The sequence below is a fragment of the Papaver somniferum genome, unplaced genomic scaffold (genome assembly GCF_003573695.1).
Source record: "Papaver somniferum cultivar HN1 unplaced genomic scaffold, ASM357369v1 unplaced-scaffold_158, whole genome shotgun sequence".
Lineage (NCBI taxonomy): Eukaryota > Viridiplantae > Streptophyta > Magnoliopsida > Ranunculales > Papaveraceae > Papaver > Papaver somniferum.
This window is the reverse complement of record NW_020625264.1, coordinates 3,185,709-3,207,333: the sequence shown is the minus strand read 5'-3', so window position 1 is coordinate 3,207,333 and position 21,625 is coordinate 3,185,709. Positions and strand designations below refer to the sequence as shown.

General features: G+C 35.0%; 2 protein-coding genes and 1 long non-coding RNA gene across 4 annotated transcripts; all 3 read left to right on the top strand.

The window, feature by feature from the left end:
* Window positions 1-634: 634 nt before the first annotated feature.
* Window positions 635-2,291, top strand: LOC113337126. The gene is made up of 5 exons (XR_003354107.1): window positions 635-763; window positions 996-1,140; window positions 1,292-1,612; window positions 1,714-1,770; window positions 2,087-2,291. It is a non-coding gene; the product is annotated as an uncharacterized LOC113337126 (long non-coding RNA).
* Window positions 2,292-4,240: 1,949 nt separating this feature from the next.
* LOC113337125 lies at window positions 4,241-7,516 on the top strand. Of its 2 annotated transcripts, none has more exons than XM_026582805.1 (3): window positions 4,241-4,349; window positions 6,054-7,111; window positions 7,200-7,516. In XM_026582805.1, exons 2-3 carry the CDS (start codon window positions 6,625-6,627, stop codon window positions 7,295-7,297), a joined length of 585 nt encoding a protein of 194 aa, XP_026438590.1. In that variant the 5' UTR covers window positions 4,241-4,349; window positions 6,054-6,624; the 3' UTR covers window positions 7,298-7,516. The 2 variants fall into 2 exon arrangements, with proteins under 2 accessions (XP_026438590.1, XP_026438589.1); XM_026582804.1 differs by having other exon boundaries at window positions 4,267-4,509.
* A 178-nt stretch (window positions 7,517-7,694) lies between these two features.
* On the top strand, window positions 7,695-8,867 carry LOC113337152. Its single transcript, XM_026582841.1, has 2 exons — window positions 7,695-7,910; window positions 7,993-8,867. The coding sequence occupies exon 2, from the start codon at window positions 8,011-8,013 to the stop codon at window positions 8,641-8,643; it is 633 nt and encodes a 210-aa protein (XP_026438626.1). The 5' UTR covers window positions 7,695-7,910; window positions 7,993-8,010; the 3' UTR covers window positions 8,644-8,867.
* Window positions 8,868-21,625: the final 12,758 nt, after the last annotated feature.

Below are 21,625 nucleotides of genomic sequence, written 5' to 3'. Positions count from 1 at the left end.
TAGACCTTTCTACTAGTTACGAGACTTCTCCATATCTCTATCGTATTTTCTTAGATAATACAAATCAAGTTTACTATTCCAACAAAGATCTTAGGGTTAGGCAGAATTGGGGTGCGTTTAGCAAATTTTAGGGTTTATAACCTCTTTGTCTCACCCATTGTTGTGCTGAAACCAATTCAAAGTAAAGGCTTTGGCTTTTCTCCAATTCAAGGTCAGTTTTCTTCCTTTCCATAATTAATTTTCTATTGATTTATGTTTTTTTCTTCTTAATTAGTCTATATTACATCTGCCTCTCCTTCTCCAGCAGCAACAATGATTCTGCTTCAAAAAAAGAAAAAAAAAATCTGAATCCGAAGTAGCTAAGCCAATTTCCCATCTGAATTTTCTTTTTCCTGTATCCAGAGATTTCCAGTAAAAAAATACCTTACAAAAATGATATCCAACTGTGAATTTTAAACTTGGTTTTGCCAAGAAACAAACCCAATAGACTCTATGCATATTGTGTAAAATATCTATTGTGTAGTCATGTCTAATAGCATACCTAACTCTGTTATTCAAACCGTTGAGGCTAACAATTTTTTTTTTAATTCTTACATGATAAGATGTCATCTGTAACACATAAGCTTGGGGTATACAGGCATGGTTGATGCATTCTGTAAAACAACTCGGAATGAGGGACTTAGAGTATTATACCTGTTTGGTACTCGACTATAAGGGAAATTTGATTTGAGATGCAACTGAGCTGCTTGCCTGCTTCTTGAGTGTAAGCATTTCTTCTTGCGAAGATTATGTGGTCTGCTGCAATTATTATTTTCTGTGTTTCAGGCACAAAGGTATATCTAATTAGTAGACCGTGATCTTAGGCAATTTTTGGAACTGTGAACTGAGACCCACTAAGCGAATTCTGCAGGTGAGCTTTCATCTTAGGGTACTCGGATTCGATTCTCTTTTAATTAATGAAACTGTTTGATTACAAGTATATTCTGTGATTGCAGAGTATATTATGCTGCTGGTGAGGAGAACCAACTCGAGCAATGGGAAAGGAATGAAGGAGTGTGAATGTACAGCAAGAAGAGTTTTAGATGCAAGTCCTTTGGTTTATATTGCTTAAAACAACTCAAATCTCCAAGATACTTTTAGGTTCACACTGCTAAGCAATGTTATTCATCATTCTAATCAACATATAGTGAATTTTTTCAGTCGCTTATGTAGTTGTTACCACTTTGTTTTTGTTTAGCGATGCGCTTCTGATTTTTATTAGCTGAAATTCAATTTACCAAAATCTGTGCAGGTGAGCTCCACTGATGTGTTTGCTTGAAGCTGAAGGACCTTGAGCCATTTAAAGTGAAGGATGTATGACTGAAATTGCTGAAGGATTTGGATGTCCAACAACTTGGTGGATTGGTTTAAAAATAGGACACAAACGTATAATTGTTTCTTACCATTTTATTGTGATTGTGACCATGGTTGAATCTCCGTGAACTAAATTTTATTCGTAGGTCCTTGTATATATATATAGCTTTTTGGTGTGGTGCTGCTGCTCTAGCGTAAAATATGGGTGCTTCAGAATTATCTAAATCTTGAACGGAGCATTGGTGTAACTTATCTCCAGGTATGGATATAGTGATTCAATGGTGACTCTGAGCTGTGGTTTACAGTTTTTCTAAGTTGTCATGACTATCACTAACTTGCTGTCATTCTTTCATGTAGCAGCGATGCAGTAACAGAAAGATGGTAGGCCTTACTATACTAAATCAATCAGGTAGTAAGGTAGTGATTCCTACACTTGAGTAAAATTTTGGTTCAGTCAGTTGCATTATGGAAATATATGTGTCTATCAGTAAATTAAAAATGAATCAGTGAACTATTGATTTTCTAGAAGTCCTTCATGTTTTGTGGTCTTTGTGTCATTGGTTTGCAGTTTGTAGTTGGTCATCGATTTGCAGTTTGTAGGTTCTAACTACTGTGGTTATGTAGATTAAATTTACAAAAGTTGATTCATGAAAGTAGAAATATATCAGTACATAAAGACTCAATTGGCGGATCGAGCCTCTTTAGCTTTTCTAATTGGTGTTCCTCTCTGTAGATTACGAGGAGATTACATGAAATAACCAAACAGTTTGCAGAAGAGTTAGCAAGGGATCGAGCTGCTAGAAAAATGTTAGAACTTGAATGATCCATGGTGTGATAATTCGTTGGTGGGATTTCAGTTTCATACTTAAAGTGCTGTTGTTAAGTCTGTCATTATCAATAATCATTTTGTGCAGGTATGTGATATATTATGCAGTAAGAAGTTGATAAGAAGGACAAGAAATTGAAAGAGAATGAAGTTGATTTTATTCGTATCTGGATTACGGAAAACTTGAGGTATGTCTGACTTTATGATTCATGATATTTCTTGAATTTCTGATGGCATATACACGAGTAATTGTACTGCAGATTGGAAGATGCTGAAACTGCTCTATACAATTTTAAGCCGATAATTAAGGTGTTGTTTCCCTTGAGACTGGATTAATTGTATATTTGTAAGTCACAGAAGAATATAACATTGGTACATACTCATTTGGTCTAGAAAAAAAAGCATATCTCTTTCAATTCCTTATTATACTAGAACACCGCTACCACGGTGGGAAGGGCCGACCGGAAAAAAAAACACGAAACACCACTGGGATGGGATTGTAAAAGAAAATTTCCCACGTAAATGGATTCAGAAATGCGGACAACATGCGGCGAAGACACCAGCAATTTCTCAAAAAACTAAGATGCAAACAATTATATCAAAAAAAAGTATATAGTTCTTTTATAGATAATTTAAGGAGAATTTATAGACACAGATAATATAAACATTCAACATATAATTTAGGAAAAGGGAATACATTTATTTACTTTTATTATACTATCTCTGCCTAATTAGATGAGCTATTTGTAGTTTGCACAAATTTTAAGGTAAGGAGGAAAGTAGAGTATATATTTAAGTATTTTTTATAATTATATTCTTATGGGTGATAATTAGTAAAATTTAGAAACGATTTATCTCTTAAACTATACCACGGTTTTTTATAAACTTTATACCGTTGAAAAGAATTTTAAAACACCTGCGCAACGAATATAAACATGACTATCAAATTATACATATTTCATATAATAACAATAACCAATTAAAAGGATAATTTTAGAAATATCCTATTGATTAGTGAAATAGCTCATTTGTTGTTGGACAAAACAAAAAACCAAATAGCTCATCTAATTAGGGACGAAGAGAGTATAAGTTTTTTCTTTTTCATTTGAAGTTTTATCATTAGTATATATCTTGTTTACAAATGATAACAACTAAAAAGAGCACATTGTTTCGTGTTAAAACCAAGGTTTTAAAAACGGGTCACGGCTCAGGTCACGGATACTAGGCGTGACCGTTATAACGAGTTTTCACAGGTGTGAGCATGTTTTGGGCAAAAAACGCGTTATATAGGAAAAAACTTGCTTTTTGGGCGTTTTTCTGAAAATAATGTGCGTTGTAATGGTTAGATAGAAAATAAAAGAAAATTATGATCCGAAATTCCTATGTAACGGTTATAACGTACGTGAAAACGTTTTAACGGCTCTAAAAAACGTTGTTACTATGTATTTTTATTTTTTAATACTCATACGTCCCTAAATAGATGACCTATTAATTTTTAAATGTTGTCCAACTAATAGATGACCTATATCATTAAGAAATTCTAATACTACCATTTTATTTGATTATTGTTAGTATAAGAAATGTGTATAATTCGATAGTTATGTTTATATTCTTTACATAGGTGTTTTAGAATGCTTTTCACTCTACAATTTACGAAAGTTTGATAAAATTCGTGTCGGTAAATTATAGCCACTAAAATTTCGTCGGCAATAATTAGCTAGGTGACTAGGTGTACTTGTCCCTTTATTAGAGTGGAGAATTTCCACCAAATGAATTAGCTAAGTGACTAGGTCTACTTGTCCCTCTACTTGTCTATTTGTCCCTTTTTTGTTTCATTTTAAGTTTTCACAAAGAAGTGAAGAACTAAAGCAGAGAACGCTCGTTAATGAATTGAAGATTCAAGTTGGTCCCTCACGGTTGGGGGAGACAACGAATAATATGTCACGTACTCACGTCATTTTTTTCTTTCATTTCCCTTCTTTTAGAAAATAAAATCATGATCACACTATTTTTTTCCCATCTCTTCTTTATCTTCACCCTTTAAAACACAAGAAGTCATATTGTTGTAGTACACAAATTTGTTATAACTTTGCTTCTTCCGCAGAGAAATTCTTCCTCCCTCGGTGTTTTGAAGTTTCCAAGTTTCAACTTCCAACTACCAGTTTAAGAGGTAATTTTAATATATTATTAAAATAAGTATTTACCACTAAATTTATTGTTTGTTTCTATGTAGTTTATTTACAGCAAATTTGATTTTTTTTTCTTCATCATACCGCATGATGATGTGGACATCGAATGTTGTCTTTGAACAATAAATTTTAACTATACAGGTACTCTCTTATATCAACATTTAAGTTAGTAGTTGCCTTTTCTTTTTGGGTTAATTTGCGTTACCTCCCCTGGAGAAGATCATAATTTGAGTTACCTCCCCTACAGAATAAATATTAGTAAAACCTCCTCTCGTCACTTTTTCCATCCAAACCCGGTTAGCTGAGAAGATCATAATTTGAGTTACCTCCCCTGGAAAAGATCATAATTTGAGTTACCTCCCCTAAGAGCATCCAGCTGTACGAAGCAGCTGACTCAGCTAACCGGGTTTGGATGGAAAAAGTGACGAGAGGAGGTTTTACTAATATTTGTTCTGTAGGGGAGGTAACTCAAATTATGATCTTCTCCAGGGGAGGTAACGCAAATTACCCCTTTCTTTTTTTTGGGTAATGTTTTCATCATTTTCTTCATGTTGTACATATATATTGTAATTTAGGATGTTGCCATAACTTTATAATAGAGTTTCAAGGAAATAACAAAAGCTCAAATCAACATTAGAGGAAGAAAAAATCAAGACACTATTAAATCTAGTCAATAAAATCTATGCAAAAAAGAAAAAAATTGAATTGATATTCAATTTTGATTTATATTTTTTAATTTTTGGTTTAATATTTGCGTCCTGCTTAATTATATATAAAAAAGAAGAAGAAAGAAAAGTCATTATCACATAAACCAATAATGAAGTTTAATTAATTAAGTCAAACCACTGTCAAGTATAAAGAACATGATTAATGAAGCAAAAGTATGGATGAGCTTTAAGTTAATGCTTTAACTTTCATAATAATGAAATTAATTAACTAGCATGATGACATGATGAAATAATTATCATGGTGTTAGTGTTGATGCTAGTTAAATATAACTTCATACATGCATGTTAAAAGTTGTGAAATCCAATTAGACGGATTTTAAATGTCAATGTTAGTTAAAAAACGTTAAACAATAACTAGTATAGGTAAATTTGGTTAAATTTTATTTACTTTATATGAGTGTAACCATTTTAAGGAAGTCTGCTCAATAACTAATTTGTACTCAAAAGAGTCAAAAGTTAAAAGAATAATAATAAAAAAAAATTGTCTTCATGATTAAAAGATCTAGCTAGTCTATGTTCCTTTATGCATGCAACCAAATTTCTTATTGTTTCAAGAATATATTGATTACCTAGGTATAAAATAGGCATCTAGTTTTTCTATTTGTGGACACAAATTAAAGAACCCAAAAAAAATACTAGTGAATAAGAAAAAATTAATAGTTTAATGAATTGTCTTCATGCTCAATAAATAATTCGTATGCATCCCAAAAGGGATCAAAAGTTAAAAGTATAAAAAGAAAAAGCTAATTGTCTTCATGATCAAAAGGTCTAACTAGCCTATGTTCCTACACATACGCAACCAAATTTCCTATTTTCTTAAGAATATAATGATTACCCAACAACAAAATAGACATCTACAATTTTCTATTTGTGGACAAAATAAAATATAGGCTAAGAATAATACTAGCGAAATTTAATATATGTCACTGATTTCCAAGTAACATTTTCTCGTTATAGATACGATGGAAGGATCGACATCCACGCAAACACCAAAACGAGATGTTTTTCATGCATATTGCACTGTAATGCCTGATGGTAAAAATTGAAGTGTAATTTTTGTGAAAAGGAAATATCTTCTGGTATTTCACGCATAAAATTGCATTTAGCACAACAAAGAGGTACATTTCCCCCGTGCATGCATGTGCCGCCTGAAGTGAAAAATCTTGTTAAAGTTGCACTGGAAGAAAAGAGAAAAGCAAAAAGGCAAAGAAGAGCAGAATCTGATAACGAAGATTCATAAAAAGTGTATCATAATGATACATAGAACCCTGTGTGTGGTATAGATGAAGAAGAACCAGATTTTCATGCAGAAGAAGAACAAGTACCAGTCACACAAGATAAAAAGACTAGGTTTTTAAAAAACCTTTTTGGACGAAAAAATAAGAATATTCATGATGGAGAGGGTACATCGCACGGTCCTCGGGCCTCTATAGAAATACCTAAGTCTACTATGCGGCCATCAAAACCACCAAGGATGTCGGTGGATATGGGAGGACGATAAAACCCTTCTGGGGATTCTCAACCTTCGATGGAAAAATTTGGCAAAAGCAAAATATGTCGGGAAAAAGTAGATTATTCTGTTGGACGTTTTTTCTATGTCAATGATATTCTCTTCAATGTGACTAACTCATCTCAGTACCACGAGGCATTCAATGCAGTTGCAAATTTCGTCCAATCCTATAGAGTTCCATCAGCTTATAAGTTGTCGAATCCCATATTAACTTCAGAACAACAAAGGATTGAAAAAGATATGGTGTCTGTCCAACGACATTACTGGAGAGAATATGGTTGTACACTCATGTCTGATGGTTGGAAAAGCAAAAACAACCGTACGACTGTAAACTTTTTAGTTTACAGTGGTAGTGGAATTACGTTTTTGAAAAGTGTCGATATAGAACATAATCGGTTGACAACAAAGTATTTACTTACTTTGTTCAAGGACGTTATTGATGATGTCGGTTCGAGAAATATTGTTCAATTAGTAACAGATCAAGGATCTCAATTCAAAGTTGCAGGTAACTAAGAACAACTTCATTTTATTTTATACATATATATATTGGGAATATATTAATCATTAACTTCTTTCTATTTTTGTTTGAATAGGTAAGAGATTGGCATCAGAATATGACACATTTTTCTGGGTTCCTTGTGCTGCTCACGTATTGGATTTGATGTTGGAAGATATAGAATCCCTTTGTTAAAGATGTGATCGGAGAAGCAAGAAAAATTAGCAAATTTATTTACAATCATGGTTGCGCTCTTGCTAGATTTCGAAAACATTCAATAGGACGTAATCTATTGCGCCCTCGCTTAACAAGGTTTTCAACGAATTTTAATCAAAAGCATCATTGATCAACGTAATGCTATCGAGAGTCTATTTATGGACAAGGAATTTTGAAATCGGATGAGGCAAAAACTAAACAAGCTAGAAAAGTGAAGAATATTATTTCAAATGAGATGTTCTTGACGGCGTGTCAAAATGCATGCATAATGGTTGGTACTTCATTGAAAATGATTCGTTTCTTGGACTCAGACAAACCCTCCATGGGCTATTTATTCCATGCACTTGCTACATGTGTGGAAACTATACAAATGGGTTTGGGATCAAATCGAAATGCTTCTATCGTAGGTCGATGGAAAAGTCAGTTGAGTTCTCCTCTTCATGCTGCATCGTATTTTCTCAATCCTTATTACATCTTTAACCCAACAACTGATCTCATCAATAATGAAATTTCTGAGCCGCAAATTTGTCTTACTGGAGTTATATCAAAAATGGTTAGTGGCCCGCAAGAACAAGAACAATGCATGCTAGAGGTACCAAATTTCTAATACTATCTCCAAATATGTATACTTAAGTAATTTGAATTTCTAGTAACAATTGTACTTTTCTTTGTAGGCAGGAAGAATGTGAGTGATGCAAGGTCAATTTGCATCACCATCAGCACGTATTGCAGCTCAACATGGTGATCCTGTAAGTTGGTGGTTATCTTATGGTGCTGAGTATTCATCCCTCCAAAAGATTGCAGTAGAGATATTAAGTCAAATAAATACATCGTCTGGATCAGAGAGGAATTGGAGTGTGTTTGAAAGAATCAACACCAAATTACGCAATAGTTTACTTTCATCGAGATTAAATGATCTGGTGTATGTACGGTACAATTTCAAGTTGGAGCAACAAACAATTAAAGGTAAAGGAAGGAGACATAACATTGATGTTCACGACCTTCATAGTCTATTGAGGGATGACAATATGCTTTACTGGATAGCGGGGGAAGATGAAACACCGGTTTTACCTCAAGAAGAACAGTGGTTAAATATGCTGGAAGAGGAGGCCGTTAATAATCCAGAGCGTGTCCCTCTACCATACAACTGGCATGATCCTGAACTTCAAATCCCATACGAAAGGTTACCGGTGAGTGACTTTGTTTATGACTTTGGTAATCTTTCATTTGGAGAAAATGCACAATGTTATGAGAATGTGAATCCAACATATGATTCTCGTTACACTTCCGATCGCTATGACCATGGTGTTCAACATATGAAGTAAGGATATAATTCTAATATTGATAATAATAATGAAGTAGGTAACAATAATGATGATACTGAAGGAGGTTATGATAATGATAATGATGGTCATTATGATGATTATACTTATGCAAACGAAGATAGCCAGTACCCCGACAACGATGACTATGATGTGGAAAGGAACCGTCGAGAAAATAAAGAATACTTGAAAAAAGGTGGTGCTCGTAGATTTTTAAATGATGAATACTAGTTTAACAATCCTATGTTTTTTAAATTTGAAGTTTTTAATCCTGTAGTTAGTTTCTTTGTATCATTTAAAAATACTTAATTCGAAGTTTTAAGCTTTCAATCCAGAAAAAGTAAAAAAATCAAAAGAAATGGTAAGAAAGTTGTTTACACGGTTATAACATGTGTAATAACGGAAAAACAATTCTAAAAACGCACGTTAAAATGTTATTTAGAAGAAAAAAACATTCAAACTAATTTTAGAAAAACGGATAAACGTGTATGAAAACAGAAAAACGGTACTATAAAACTGCCGTTTTTTTTCCTATTTATCGGCCTAATAAAGGCACGGGGCTTGGGGATCCTCACGACCACGGTATACAGGTGTGTTCGTTTTAACGGACGTTTTTCGGTAAAAACGGACGTTTTTAAAACCTTGGTTAAAACACCCACCCCACACGTCACCACAACGGCCAAACGCATGCCTAACAGATGTTAAGGGCAGTTGCGGTAACCTACCTAATTATTTCCGCTCCATTTCCTCCGTCCCATATCTCTTTCTGCCTCCTTCACTTCCACTTTCTCTTTCTCAATAGATTATAGGAGTGATTACATTTTCCTACAAACACTAATAATTTCCCTGCACCGTCGATATCTCATCGCATCATCTTGAAACTGAAAGTTCAACGCTGATATAGAATCATAGATCTGTTATTTGGTTATTATGTTCTTATTTTTGATTGTTATTGTAATTAGTCCCTCGTAAAGTTTTTCTAGTGTTATATTGTTCATCTAGTTCGGTTGTGGTGTGCCGACGGTTGTACCGGTGGTCTTATTGAAGGTAGCAATGGTGGTGGTGCTGGCTTCGTCTGCGATGGTGTCGTGGTGTTGGTGATGGCAATTGATCATTTTCCAATTAAGTCTATGAATTCAATCATAATTAAACTTTGAATTTTTCCTATTTTTAAGAAATATGATAATGAAATTTGATCGATTGTGATCGGTAAAATTTATATTTAGAGAAGTTTGAACGGGCGGAGGTCGTGATGGTAATGGTGGTTGTACGTAGGTGAAGAGATCAAGTGCTATCATTAGAGGTGGTGACGGAGCTGGTAGTGGTTGTCGAGGTGTTGTTGTTGGTGGAGATGTTGGTGTTTGTGGAGATGCTGTTGGCGGTGGTGACTGCAGTAATTATGTTCCTGGTGGTGACGTCGGTGGTGGTGGTATTGGATTGAAATCCAACAAACTGTATGGAATTTAAACACGGAAATCATATTCCGTGTTTTTAACTTATTTGATCCAACGATCCATATCGGAATTTGACACATAATTTTTTTTTTCCAACGAACCATATTGGAAATTGACACAGAAATTTATTAAAATCTTTTTTCAGTTTGCGTTAGGGTCCATTTCATAAAAAGTGACCCTCTTGGCCCAATAATGGAGAATAACTTTGAAATTTGGAAGTTATTAAGTCTTACGAACTCTCAAAAATTGAACCATAATATTGGGCATACCAAAATCTTCCAAGGCATACTGAATGAAGACAAAAAAGGTTGTGAAATAGCAAAATCAGATAACCCCTGAACCCAAAATTTTTTTAATGGCAAATCTGTCCTTTACGTATTAGTGTTAATAATCTTGATTAGTGATTAGATATTTTGTTTAGTGATTAAAATAATTTTCAGAATTATAAGAGTTGTTTAGATGAAAAATTTGAGGAAAAAAAATCAAAGTTTTGGTTTGGTTAAGAAGGAGAGAAAAAGAAGGAGAAAGTGAGAAAATTCTAATTCTTGATTCAATGGAGGATGAGGAGGGTCATATATCATCTAAAAAACCTAGGAAAATACACATCAACTACACCAATGATTCCCAAATGGCTGATTTCTTAGATTATGAGAATGATTTTACACCCACTCAAACTCAAGCTCAAACTCAAACACAAACTCAAGATGATGATTTTTATGAGCCAAATCCTGATGATGAAGACATTGATGAGGAACCCAATGCTTCTAATACACAGGTACACTTATATCCTATACTTAATCTCACTTTTATAGCTCTCAATTATCAAAAGTTAGGTTTTTTGAATCATGGTTTGGCGAAACAGGTTGAGGTTCGGCTCACATCTATGAGCCGAATCTACCAATTGATGAACGGTTCGGCTTACTGAATCTGTTTACTGCATGCGCCGAACCTATAATTTCCAATTCCAACCCTTTTGCTAGACACTAGTTCGGCTTATATGAAAGTTTCATAGTAAGCCGAACAACATCCTAAATAGCCCGGAATAGAATCATTACTAATTCGGCTTACATATCCAAAATCGTATATGCCGAACATAATTTTTTAATTTCTGAGTTGAAATATTGTTATTGGTTCGGCACATATGGAGAATATCGTATCAGCCGAAACCTCTTATGTTTAAGGTTCGGCACATAATATGATTATAGTCTGAGCCGAACATGAATTTGTAAATTTTTGGGTTAAAATATTGTTCGTGGTTCGGCACATATTGAGGATATCGTATAAGCCGAAACCTCTTATGTTCAAGGTTCGGCATATAATATGATTATCGTCTGAGCCGAATATGAATTTGTTAATTTTTGGGTTAAAATATTGTTCGTGGTTCGGCACATATTGAGGATATCGTATAAGCCGAAACCTGTAAATGTTTATAGTTCGGCACATAATGTGATTATCGAATGCGCCGAACCTTGTTATTATATTCCCTTTCTAGTGTTTAACCTTGTGATATTCTTTGTAGATCGTGCTTGGACCCATGGAAAATCAACCTGATCCAGTAGACATAATTCACGAGGATACCAAGGATCACTTCCAAAATGATTTGGTATGTAAGAACCTTTTGTTTACCTTAATGTTGTCGGAATATTCCAAAGTTTTTATTACAAATTACTTGTTTTGGAATGAACGTAGATATGGAAAACTAAACCAGAAGTTCTGGATTGGCTTGAGGAACACGCGATGAAGATAAATTGTGTACTAGTTAAAGGACAACAAAGCCGATGGGATTGGTTTGAAATGATTAGTGAGCATAGTGGAACCGGCGCTAGCAAGGTTAAAAAGGGTACTGTATACGTTGGGAAGACCGAGAGAAAGAATAGGACGAAGACGAAGAAAAGAAATTGCCCTTTCAAGATCGTTTTCAACCTCAAGAATAAGTCCATGAACAAAGAAGATCAATATTGGATAATGAATAAAGATATGGATTGTCGTCATAACCACCCACGTCCCAAAGACCTTCATGGACATGCGAAAGTAGCGCGACTCAAACCCGACGAGATGCTAGAAGTGGATAAAATGACACGAGCACGTTTGCCACCTTCTAGGATTCTTAGCAAATTGAAGGCGGACAACAAGAATAACAAGTCGAGTATGCAAACTATCTACAATGAAAGACAAAAGATTAGAATACCCAATTTGCAAGGTAGGATGGTGATGCAACAAGTAATGTGGTTAGGGGTGAAGAATAACTACACTTGCCAAAAGAAGTTGGATGACTTCGGTCAAGTCACACACCTTTTCCTTGCCCACCCGGAATGCGCCCAATTTGCTCTATGCTTCCCCCAAGTTATTATATTGGATTGCACGTACAATACTAATAAATATGAGATGTCGTTGATGAACATTGTGGGGCATACTTCGACAAAGGCACCGTTCACCCTGGCTTTGGGGGTTAGAACAATTGAAGTTAATCTTCCGGGAGGGTGCTCTTCCTAAAGTGTTCGTTTCCGATCAAGATTCATCGTTGATGTATGATATTAAGAAGGAATTTCCGGATGCATTCAATTTTCTTTGTACGTTTCACATATGGTGCAATGTGAGGAAAAAATGTCAACCGATAATTCAACCACTTAAGTTGAAAGAATTAGAGAATATTGCTAAGCTACCGTTGGAGACACGAGTAAAGAAAAAGAAGGAATTCTTGAAAGCATATGAACTAATGAGATGTTGTGGGCTTCTTTCCAAGGCGAATGGGAAGCTTTGATATGGTCAATCACCGAGGATGTCTATGAAGAAAATTTTAAAGTGCTTATTAAGCATTGGAAGACCGCCTACCCCGATGTCATTACTTATTTGGTCAAATATGTGTTGGAACCTAATAAAGAAAGGTTCGTGAGTTGTTTCACAAATCGGCACAAACACTTCGACAACCAAGCCACAAGTATGGTAGAGTCGGCTCATTATTGATTGAAGAATAAACTTTTTGGTTGTGTTGACACTTTTGTCACGGTTCTTTGGATATGTCAAGTAGTACATACTCATCATACCATTTACTCGTCGTTCTTCACCCTTCTTTGGATAGTATGCTACATAATTAGTGCAAAGAGATAAATCTTCTTCTAGAGTAAACTTAGGAGTTGGGGGTGCCATTTGTTGAGCATATGTGGTTAAGAATATGAAAAAACATGTAAGTATATATAGAATATAGTTTTACAACGGCTATATCTTTCAAAAAAAGAGTCGTTCCTAGATTTTCGTGAAAAAAAGTAAAGGTTCGGCTTATAGAAATTTTAGAACATAAGCCGATCCTATATACTTGTAAAATTTATGAAATTTTAACAATGATATTCGGCGCAACCCTAATACTATCGAATAAGCCGAATCTAGACTTATGAATTGAAACATTTATTCGGCGCAAAACTAATACAACCATACAAGCCGATCCTAAGCACATGCAAAAATTCTGAAATTCAAACAACATTTATTCGGCACAAAACTAATACAACCATACAAGCCGATCCTAAGCACATGCAAAAATTCTGAAATTCAAACAACATTTATTCGGCACAAAACTAATACTACCATACAAGCCGGTCCTACGCACATGCAAAATTTCTGAAATTCACAAAACATATTCGGCACAAAACTAACACCATCGAATAAGCCGATTCTAAATATAAGTCTCTGTGTCACTAAGTTCGGCTCAAAACGGATTTCAGATCTACGCCGAGCCATTCATATGCACTTTCAGGGTTCAGTTCCAAGAACAGCTCGGCGCACATCTAACATTTGTTTTACGCCGAACCATACCCTGTAACCGCCGCAGAACACATGATTTTGACGAATTAAATCGACCAAAACAATCGAAAACATCAAATATGAGATGGGTTTGTAGAACTAACCTTCTTATTCTCATTTCCGGAGTTGGTTCTTCTTCAATCTCTTCTTCTGGTTGATTTTGAGTTTGTTCTTCACTCTCTAAATCTTCTTCTTCATCAGTAGGTTGTTCAATCGATCGATTTGAACGAGATACTGCCTTACGACGACCCATTATATATATGAGTTTAATCGTCGATTAAAGTTTCACGAATCGACAATTAAATTTCCGCGATGAAAAAAAAAGAAAGGGAAGGGTGAATGAGTTCGGCTGTGGAGAGGAAGAAAAAGAAGGTGAATGAAAATGATTTAGATGTAGTTGATTATAGGTTTTGTATTAGGGTTAGGGATAGATTAGTAGTAATTTAAAGGATTTAAGGGCATATAGATAATTGAACCACCCCATAGGGTACCCCTTATAAGGTCACCCAAGTTAGGACTAGTGTCTTGTATGCTTAAGAAGATTTTGGTATGCCCAATATTATGATTCCAAAAATTTGGAAGCCACGTAAAAGACCCGAGAGTTTGAAACAAGTCGGTACACTACTAGAAGTTTCTTTTGGTAAACGAAGATTTCGTTACAGATTTGAATACCTATCGTTTTGAAACGTTGCATATTGAGATCACTGGCTATTGGGAACCATGTCTATCGACTTGTCGACTTCTTCCATGACTATAAATTCTTTATCTTAAGCCTGCCTACTTTTGTCAGTTTCCGATTCGTTATTTTGGTTTCAGTAATTTCAAACTCAATATTTGATGAATTGCTGAAAGATAATAGTTCTTCAATCATGATGGTTGTGTTTCGAAGCTTTATAGCAGATTTGTACAAACAGAAAGCTTTATCATTTCTGATCAAAACTTATTCAGTCTGATATGGTACCTGATCCATCACACGCACAAAATAAACATCTGTTATCCGAAAGTCTATTAGTGGATTGTTAAAATGCGGTGCATTGGAAGAATGAATTCTTTGTATCTTTTCTTGATTCTAATACTTTTTGGGCGTTTGGATTGGATATGCTTATTTGGTGACCGTTGATATTTTTTTTTGATCGAGAAAGAAATTTAACCGTTGATATTCATTTTAAGCTCACTTGAGTTCGCCTCGAGTGATTGTGTCGAAAAAAACTAGGACGATATAATTTGCACTTAATTTGTTTGTTTGTTTTTTCTTTTTTTTTGAAATAATGCTTATTTCTTTTCTTTGTATTGATACACTGCAACGTTCAACGGGATTAACATGCAAACGTGCACCAATTCTGTCCATTTGATTAACGAAACCCCAACAGAATCAGGTCAATCAAATCGTACAATTAAATATCACATAATTGGTTAAAAAGACCAAAACTAATAATTCCTGGTTGAAAATGACACTTAGATTTTGATACTGTTTAAATGGTCAAAAACGATTTTGATACTGTTTAAATGGCCAAAAATTTAAAAATAGCCAGGATGTAACCGGTTTCATCCTGCCAATTTTCAAATACTTTCTCTTATTTTTAATTTACACAGGATGTATCCAGTTTCATCCTTGCTATTTTTTAAATTTAAGCTAGGATGAATCCAGTTTCATCTTTGCTAAATTTTTTTTGTCCATTTTACCCAAACTATTTTTTACTCGTCCATTTAAATCGTGATTTAAAAATATTTGTACAAATGACCTATTTTTCGATTAAATATTGTAAGTCTCATCAATTATTAGATTTTGAAACCTAAAAAAGTCAATTTTGTTCGACTGTTTTTTACAAGGTGGTTCAGAGTCTTCAGACAATTTGAGAAGACGTATGTTGGTTCAACTGGAGGGATGACAAGTTTTGGTTAACCTACTTACGACGAAAACGAGTTTTGGTTCAGATGGAGGGAAAATAAATTTTGCTTAACTTATTAACCAAGGTAAGAGCGGTTCAAGAATTTGACATTATTGAAGTTTGTATAAGTAGATACGGTTTCATGCTTTGTCGATTTAGTTTTACGTTGAGTTTATTTCTTCAGTCTCTGAATCATGGATGAAGCAACAAGTTCATTTACTGATGAGAATTTACTCGGGAAAGGAGGATTGGATTTACAAAAGAAGTCTATGTTCAGGAGAAGTATGAACTGTGCTTTTAGAGAAACCATCTCTGACTTACTTTAGAACAGATTAGCTAATAACAAGCACCATATATTTAAACTACTCCGTCTTCACAAGCATGCAGTGAGAAGCTTTTCAAATAGTTGAACAACATCTTATATGAACACAATAGTATTCTTTTATTCTTTTTTTTTCTCCTGCCAAAAGGGGCTGACGGTTCTTCTTTCCTGCTTTTTTTACTTAAATCTCTATTAATTTCATGTTACACCTCTCTGCTCCGAACTGATCAGATTTTTAGAAGTCGTAGATGTAATTGCTTAACCATGTAATTTGTGTATAGAAATTGTTTCTACCTTCTCATTTACAACGCTTACGTATACCAATTATTTGTTTTCAATTAAGCACTTATTGAGTGTGACTATATTTTTTCAAGACAGGAAAAATCAATATTGTGGAATCCGACAGCGTCCAGGAGAGAAATGGCCAGGTGAGATCAGGGACCCAAGGAAAAATAACAAACAATTAGGTACCAGTCGAAAGCTGCTCCTACCACAGTCATAATGCCTCGCTTAAGTGTCGATGCACATATGCACGCAATGGATTCAAGATTATTCGTGGGAAATTGTCTGCCTTTACAAGTTCAGATCATAATGCTATCAATTACCACATATGCAGAGCATATTCTGTAGTACTGAATTGAATCATACATCCTTCTTTTTGGTTCTTCAATTTCCTGCCTTTACAAGATAGTAGTGGATGATAAGGTTAACCTTTGGGGAGCAAAATGCGAGACTAAATTTGACGTAACCATTGCAAGGTTAACTTTCACCAGAATATACTACATCATTCCAGTTTGTGGATGCCTATCCAACAGTTATTTTACTAGCGAGTTGACCAGTTATTTTGTAGCCGCCAGGATCCTGCTACTCTTTGAAGTGGAAGGTAACACAAGTTTCGTTGTTTTTTTCGCACTGGACAATGAGATCTAGAAGTGGGATCGTCGCACTGCTTCCGAGTGACGTTGAGTGGGTTAGTGGTAAAAAGAGAGATTTAGTTCAGGATAGGGTGATGATTACTATTATTGTTGCCAATGGATCATTGGCTTCTGCAACAAATACTAAGGAAGTTATGCTAAGGCAACACTTTGTCTATGTAGAGAAGTAGTAGTATATAGGAAAAGTGAATGAAGCTTTACGAATGTTCACAAAACGTAATTTTAATGATAAACTTTGAGTTTCGGTTGGTTAAGCTTCATAGCATATTTACATGAAAATAAAACTTCTAGTAAAGAACGAGAAAGGTCACCCCCGGAGGAATTAAAAAACATAAATCAATTGATGAGCTAGCCCGTGCATTTACACGGGCATACAAGGACCTTGTTAAAAATAAATGGACATAGGTGCTGATGTTAGAAAGGATATGCTCAACAAATAAATGGACACGGGTGCTGAGATTCAACAGTTTGTGAGTTACTCTTGGCTGATTCCATGTGCAGGGAGACAGGCTTCATGGTGTTATCCGCAAGAAACTTATTTGGAAGTATTTAGAAGTTTCAACCCTTGAACCTTGATCCATGGAGGTTATAATTTTTTTTTGCTTGCCAAGCTCAACCTTTGCCTGGAGAACCTAAGTTTCAACCTTCTGAGCTGTGAATATGTTAGCCTTACTTGGTTAACTTTATATGAATTTGCTAAAGATTTTCTCCCAAAAGATGCAGGAGTATAAGAGTGAAAGTTACCCTTTCGGAGACGTCTTACTGAAATATTAAGGAGTATGTGAACATCTCTTCGGCCACCGTAGTCGCGGTTGACTCGAACTTTGTGAAGAGATACAATAGAAACTCTTTAAATTAATAGTCCTGGAACCAGAGAAATCTATTAATTTAGAGAGATTATTAATTTAGCGAGTTAAATTTTAGTTTGTGCAAGCCTAGTTGGATCATCAAATGTTATTATTTGAAAGACATAATTAATTTAACGAGTATTAATTTAAAGAGTTTCCACTGGATCAAGATATAGTCCCCACATTTTGCTCTAATTCTTATTTATTTTCTTAAAGGAAAAACTTAGTACTAATATTTGACGCAAGAACTCTCACTTACTTTTGCAGGAAAGTATACGTTATCGAATGTGTGAAAGGTAGAATTTTTGTACCATCTTCTGTGATTTTAGGTGATAAATTCGGCTCCGAGTTGACATTTAATTGAAGTCGAATATTGCTAGAGTATTTTGAATGAAACGACATGTGGATTTGAGTTGTTCTTTTTTTTTTTTTTTGTCAATACAGATGACAGAGCTTTGATTATCATTGTAGTCATTCTATTATATAGATGCCATTATTCTTTTTCTTTTTTCGTAACTATAACACAGTGGGACCTTACATCTTCACGTAAACAAAAGTTCGGTGTATTTGATTATCATTGACATCATCTTTATGTTCGCAGCCACATACAGCATGGGTGTAATATTTGTAATTTTTATGTGGTATTTTGTTTATTCATAAATGTGAGCGACACCAAATCAAAAATTCATGACATGCCAATTTTATTAAAAGAAAAAAAATGGTTTAATGCATCGGGATCAAATCGGAATGGGGCGAGACGAAGCCGAATTTTCCAATCAAATGGGGATTGGACTGATCTTTATCAAATCAAATAGGGATTGGGCGAGGCGAAGCTACCCAGGCGTAGCACGGGCACGCAATCTAGTTTGGATAAATAAGAACAAGGCATCAGTCAAGATGTGTCAAGGTCGCATGTCTACTAGCAGCGCAAGTATTAGTAGTAACTATTGTTGGAATGAAGGAACATTCTTAGTTCCACCATTTGATCAAGAGACGGGTAATGTTTCTATCCAAGGCATTCCAGGGACAGACTTGTTCGTCATAAGATCCTACGAGGACAATGATTTATCTTTTTATTATTACAACCGGAAGAAGAAGAGTTTTAGCAGTTTTAGGTTTGAAATACACGGAATATTGGAGCTAACTCGGAATTATAACGCACCACTCACTTTGTCGGAACTTGTTATTTATACTTCCTGAGACAGCATTTTACCTATAAATCCTATATAATCACAGGTATGCGCATTATCTCTGGCATATATATATCTTCTACCTTCGATTCATGCAACCAATGTTTCATCTCACCGGTTTAAGCATGCTTTGTTAAAATATATGATGCATTGTTGTCACAAGACTAAGAAGACCAAGTCGGTAGGAATACTTGAAGACCAAGTCGGTCGGTAGGAATAGTTGAAGACCGAGTCGGTAACAGGATTTGTACAATCTGGCTAGATATGCTTAACCTAGCTAGTCAAGATAGATAGTTGTTGTTATCCTCTAGGGTTTAATAATTATCAAGTTATTCCTATAAATAGTACTCCCTCTATTCCATTTTACTTGTTTTTTTAGGGTTTCTTTTGTATTCCAAATTAGATGATAGTTTTAGTGTTTTTTTCCCAATTTTCACTAATCTACCCCCTGCTATGGAATCGCACCAGAGAATAAATTCTCATGGTATAATCAACACAAAAACATTTTATCTATAATTTTTAAATACACCCCATTGAGGATATATACTCAATCTTGTACATCCCAAGTACGTACATCCCAAGTACATTACTATCGGATTAATAACTTTCTCTATATTCTAGAAACACAAAACTAGGTTATTTAAATCTTTAAGTATGAATTAATATGGGTATTATTGGAAAGATTTTACTCTCTATGATATTTCTTAATATCCGTGAAAAATTCTACAACGTCAAGTAAATCGGAACGGAGGGAGTATTCATCATGTAAATGTAAAATCATCCCAGCACAATAAGTCTGGAGATCAATCAAATTCATCCTAAGGGGTTTTTACGTGGACGTAGACGCTAGTGCCGAACCACGTTAAGATTTTGTGTTCTTAGTTTGTTATTGATTTCGGCTTCTCTGATCTATGATCCCTCGGTACCCATAATTTATTATGGTATCAGAGCAGGCTATTTGTGACGAGTCATTGATCGCGCCTTTACTCCGCGTTACCCGATTTATTGTCCACGTGTTAGACCCAACGAGGCTACACGTGAGGGGGCGTGTTGAGATTATTAGTCCCACATTGTATGGGCAATCTAAGATCTTGCGGTTTATAATCCTATGGGCCACTCCATTCATTTCCGATTGGCTTTGAGTTGTATAAATTGACTCAGATAATTTGCAGCATATGTGATATATGGTCGTGTTACTGTAAGATACAGTAGACGTCCAATTAATCGAGGTAAATAGTAGGATCAGGCAGAGCTTTGCCATCTTCAACACATAATTTTAAATGTGCATCCATAGGAAATGAAGAAACTCGCGCTCCTGTGAGACCAGAGTCTTTTAGTATATCCAATGTATACTGTCGTTGACATAGAAAAATCCCTTTTGGAGATCTAGAAACTTCTATGCCTAAAAAATATTGCAATTTACCAAAGTCTTTGATGGAGAAACGGGATGCAAGTCGTGATTTAAGAGAGGTAATGAAATCATTATAAGTACCAGTTATTATGATGTCCTCCACATATACGAGAACAAAAATTGAAGTATTGCCTTGATGATATGTGAAGAGGGAAATATCACATAAAGATTTGTGAAAACCCTTAGATAATAAGACAGAAGAAAGCTTGGCAAACCATTGTCTTGAGGCTTGTTTAAGGACATACAATGATTTGTTAAGCTTAAGAACCTTAGTCTCACCTTTTTGGTTTAGACCAGGAGGGAGCTTCATGTAGATTTATTCTTCAAGATCTTCTTGAAGGAATGCATTATTGACATCAAGTTGATGTTAGGCCCAACCTTTGATGGCTGCAACAGATAACAATACTCGCATTGTAACAAGTTTCGCAACAGGCGCAAAAGTATCACAAAAGTCAATTCCTTCTCGCTGAGTATGACCCTTAGAAACAAGGTGAGATTTGTATCGCTCTACACTACCATCTGCATTGAATGTGATCTTAAATATCCACTTACAACCTATAGTTGTTTTTCCTGGTGGTAGATCAACCATAATAAAATTATTATTGGCTTCAAGAGCTAAAATTTCCTTGGCCATAACTGCTCTCCATTTGGGACATAGCTTAGCCTGAGAATAGGTTTTTGGTTCTTCAGAGAGAACAATTGCAGCTAAAAAAGCTTTATGAGTTGGTGTAAACTTGTCAAAGGACAAATAATCAGTCATAGGATAGGCTGAAGTTGCATTACATTTTGGAAGTGTATAGTGGTAATCTTTCAGATATGATGGAAGAGTTTTAGTTCGAGTGGGTCTTGAGTTTTGCATGGCTGGAGCCAAAACTGTCTCAAGAGATGGAGACGACTCAAGAGATTAAGCTTTAGTATCAGCTATAGAATGCTGTGTAGAGTTCGCATTTGTAGCGGTGCTAAATATGGATTTATGAATACATGAGAGTCTATCAGGACTAGAGCTTTCGATTGGTTCTGTATATCTTGATGTGTGGCGTTGCACTGGTGACAAAGACGAATCTGATAAGGGATTATATTGTGGTGTAGTGTCACATGATGTGGATATAAGGAAATCAGGTGACTAGGCATAATAATCAGT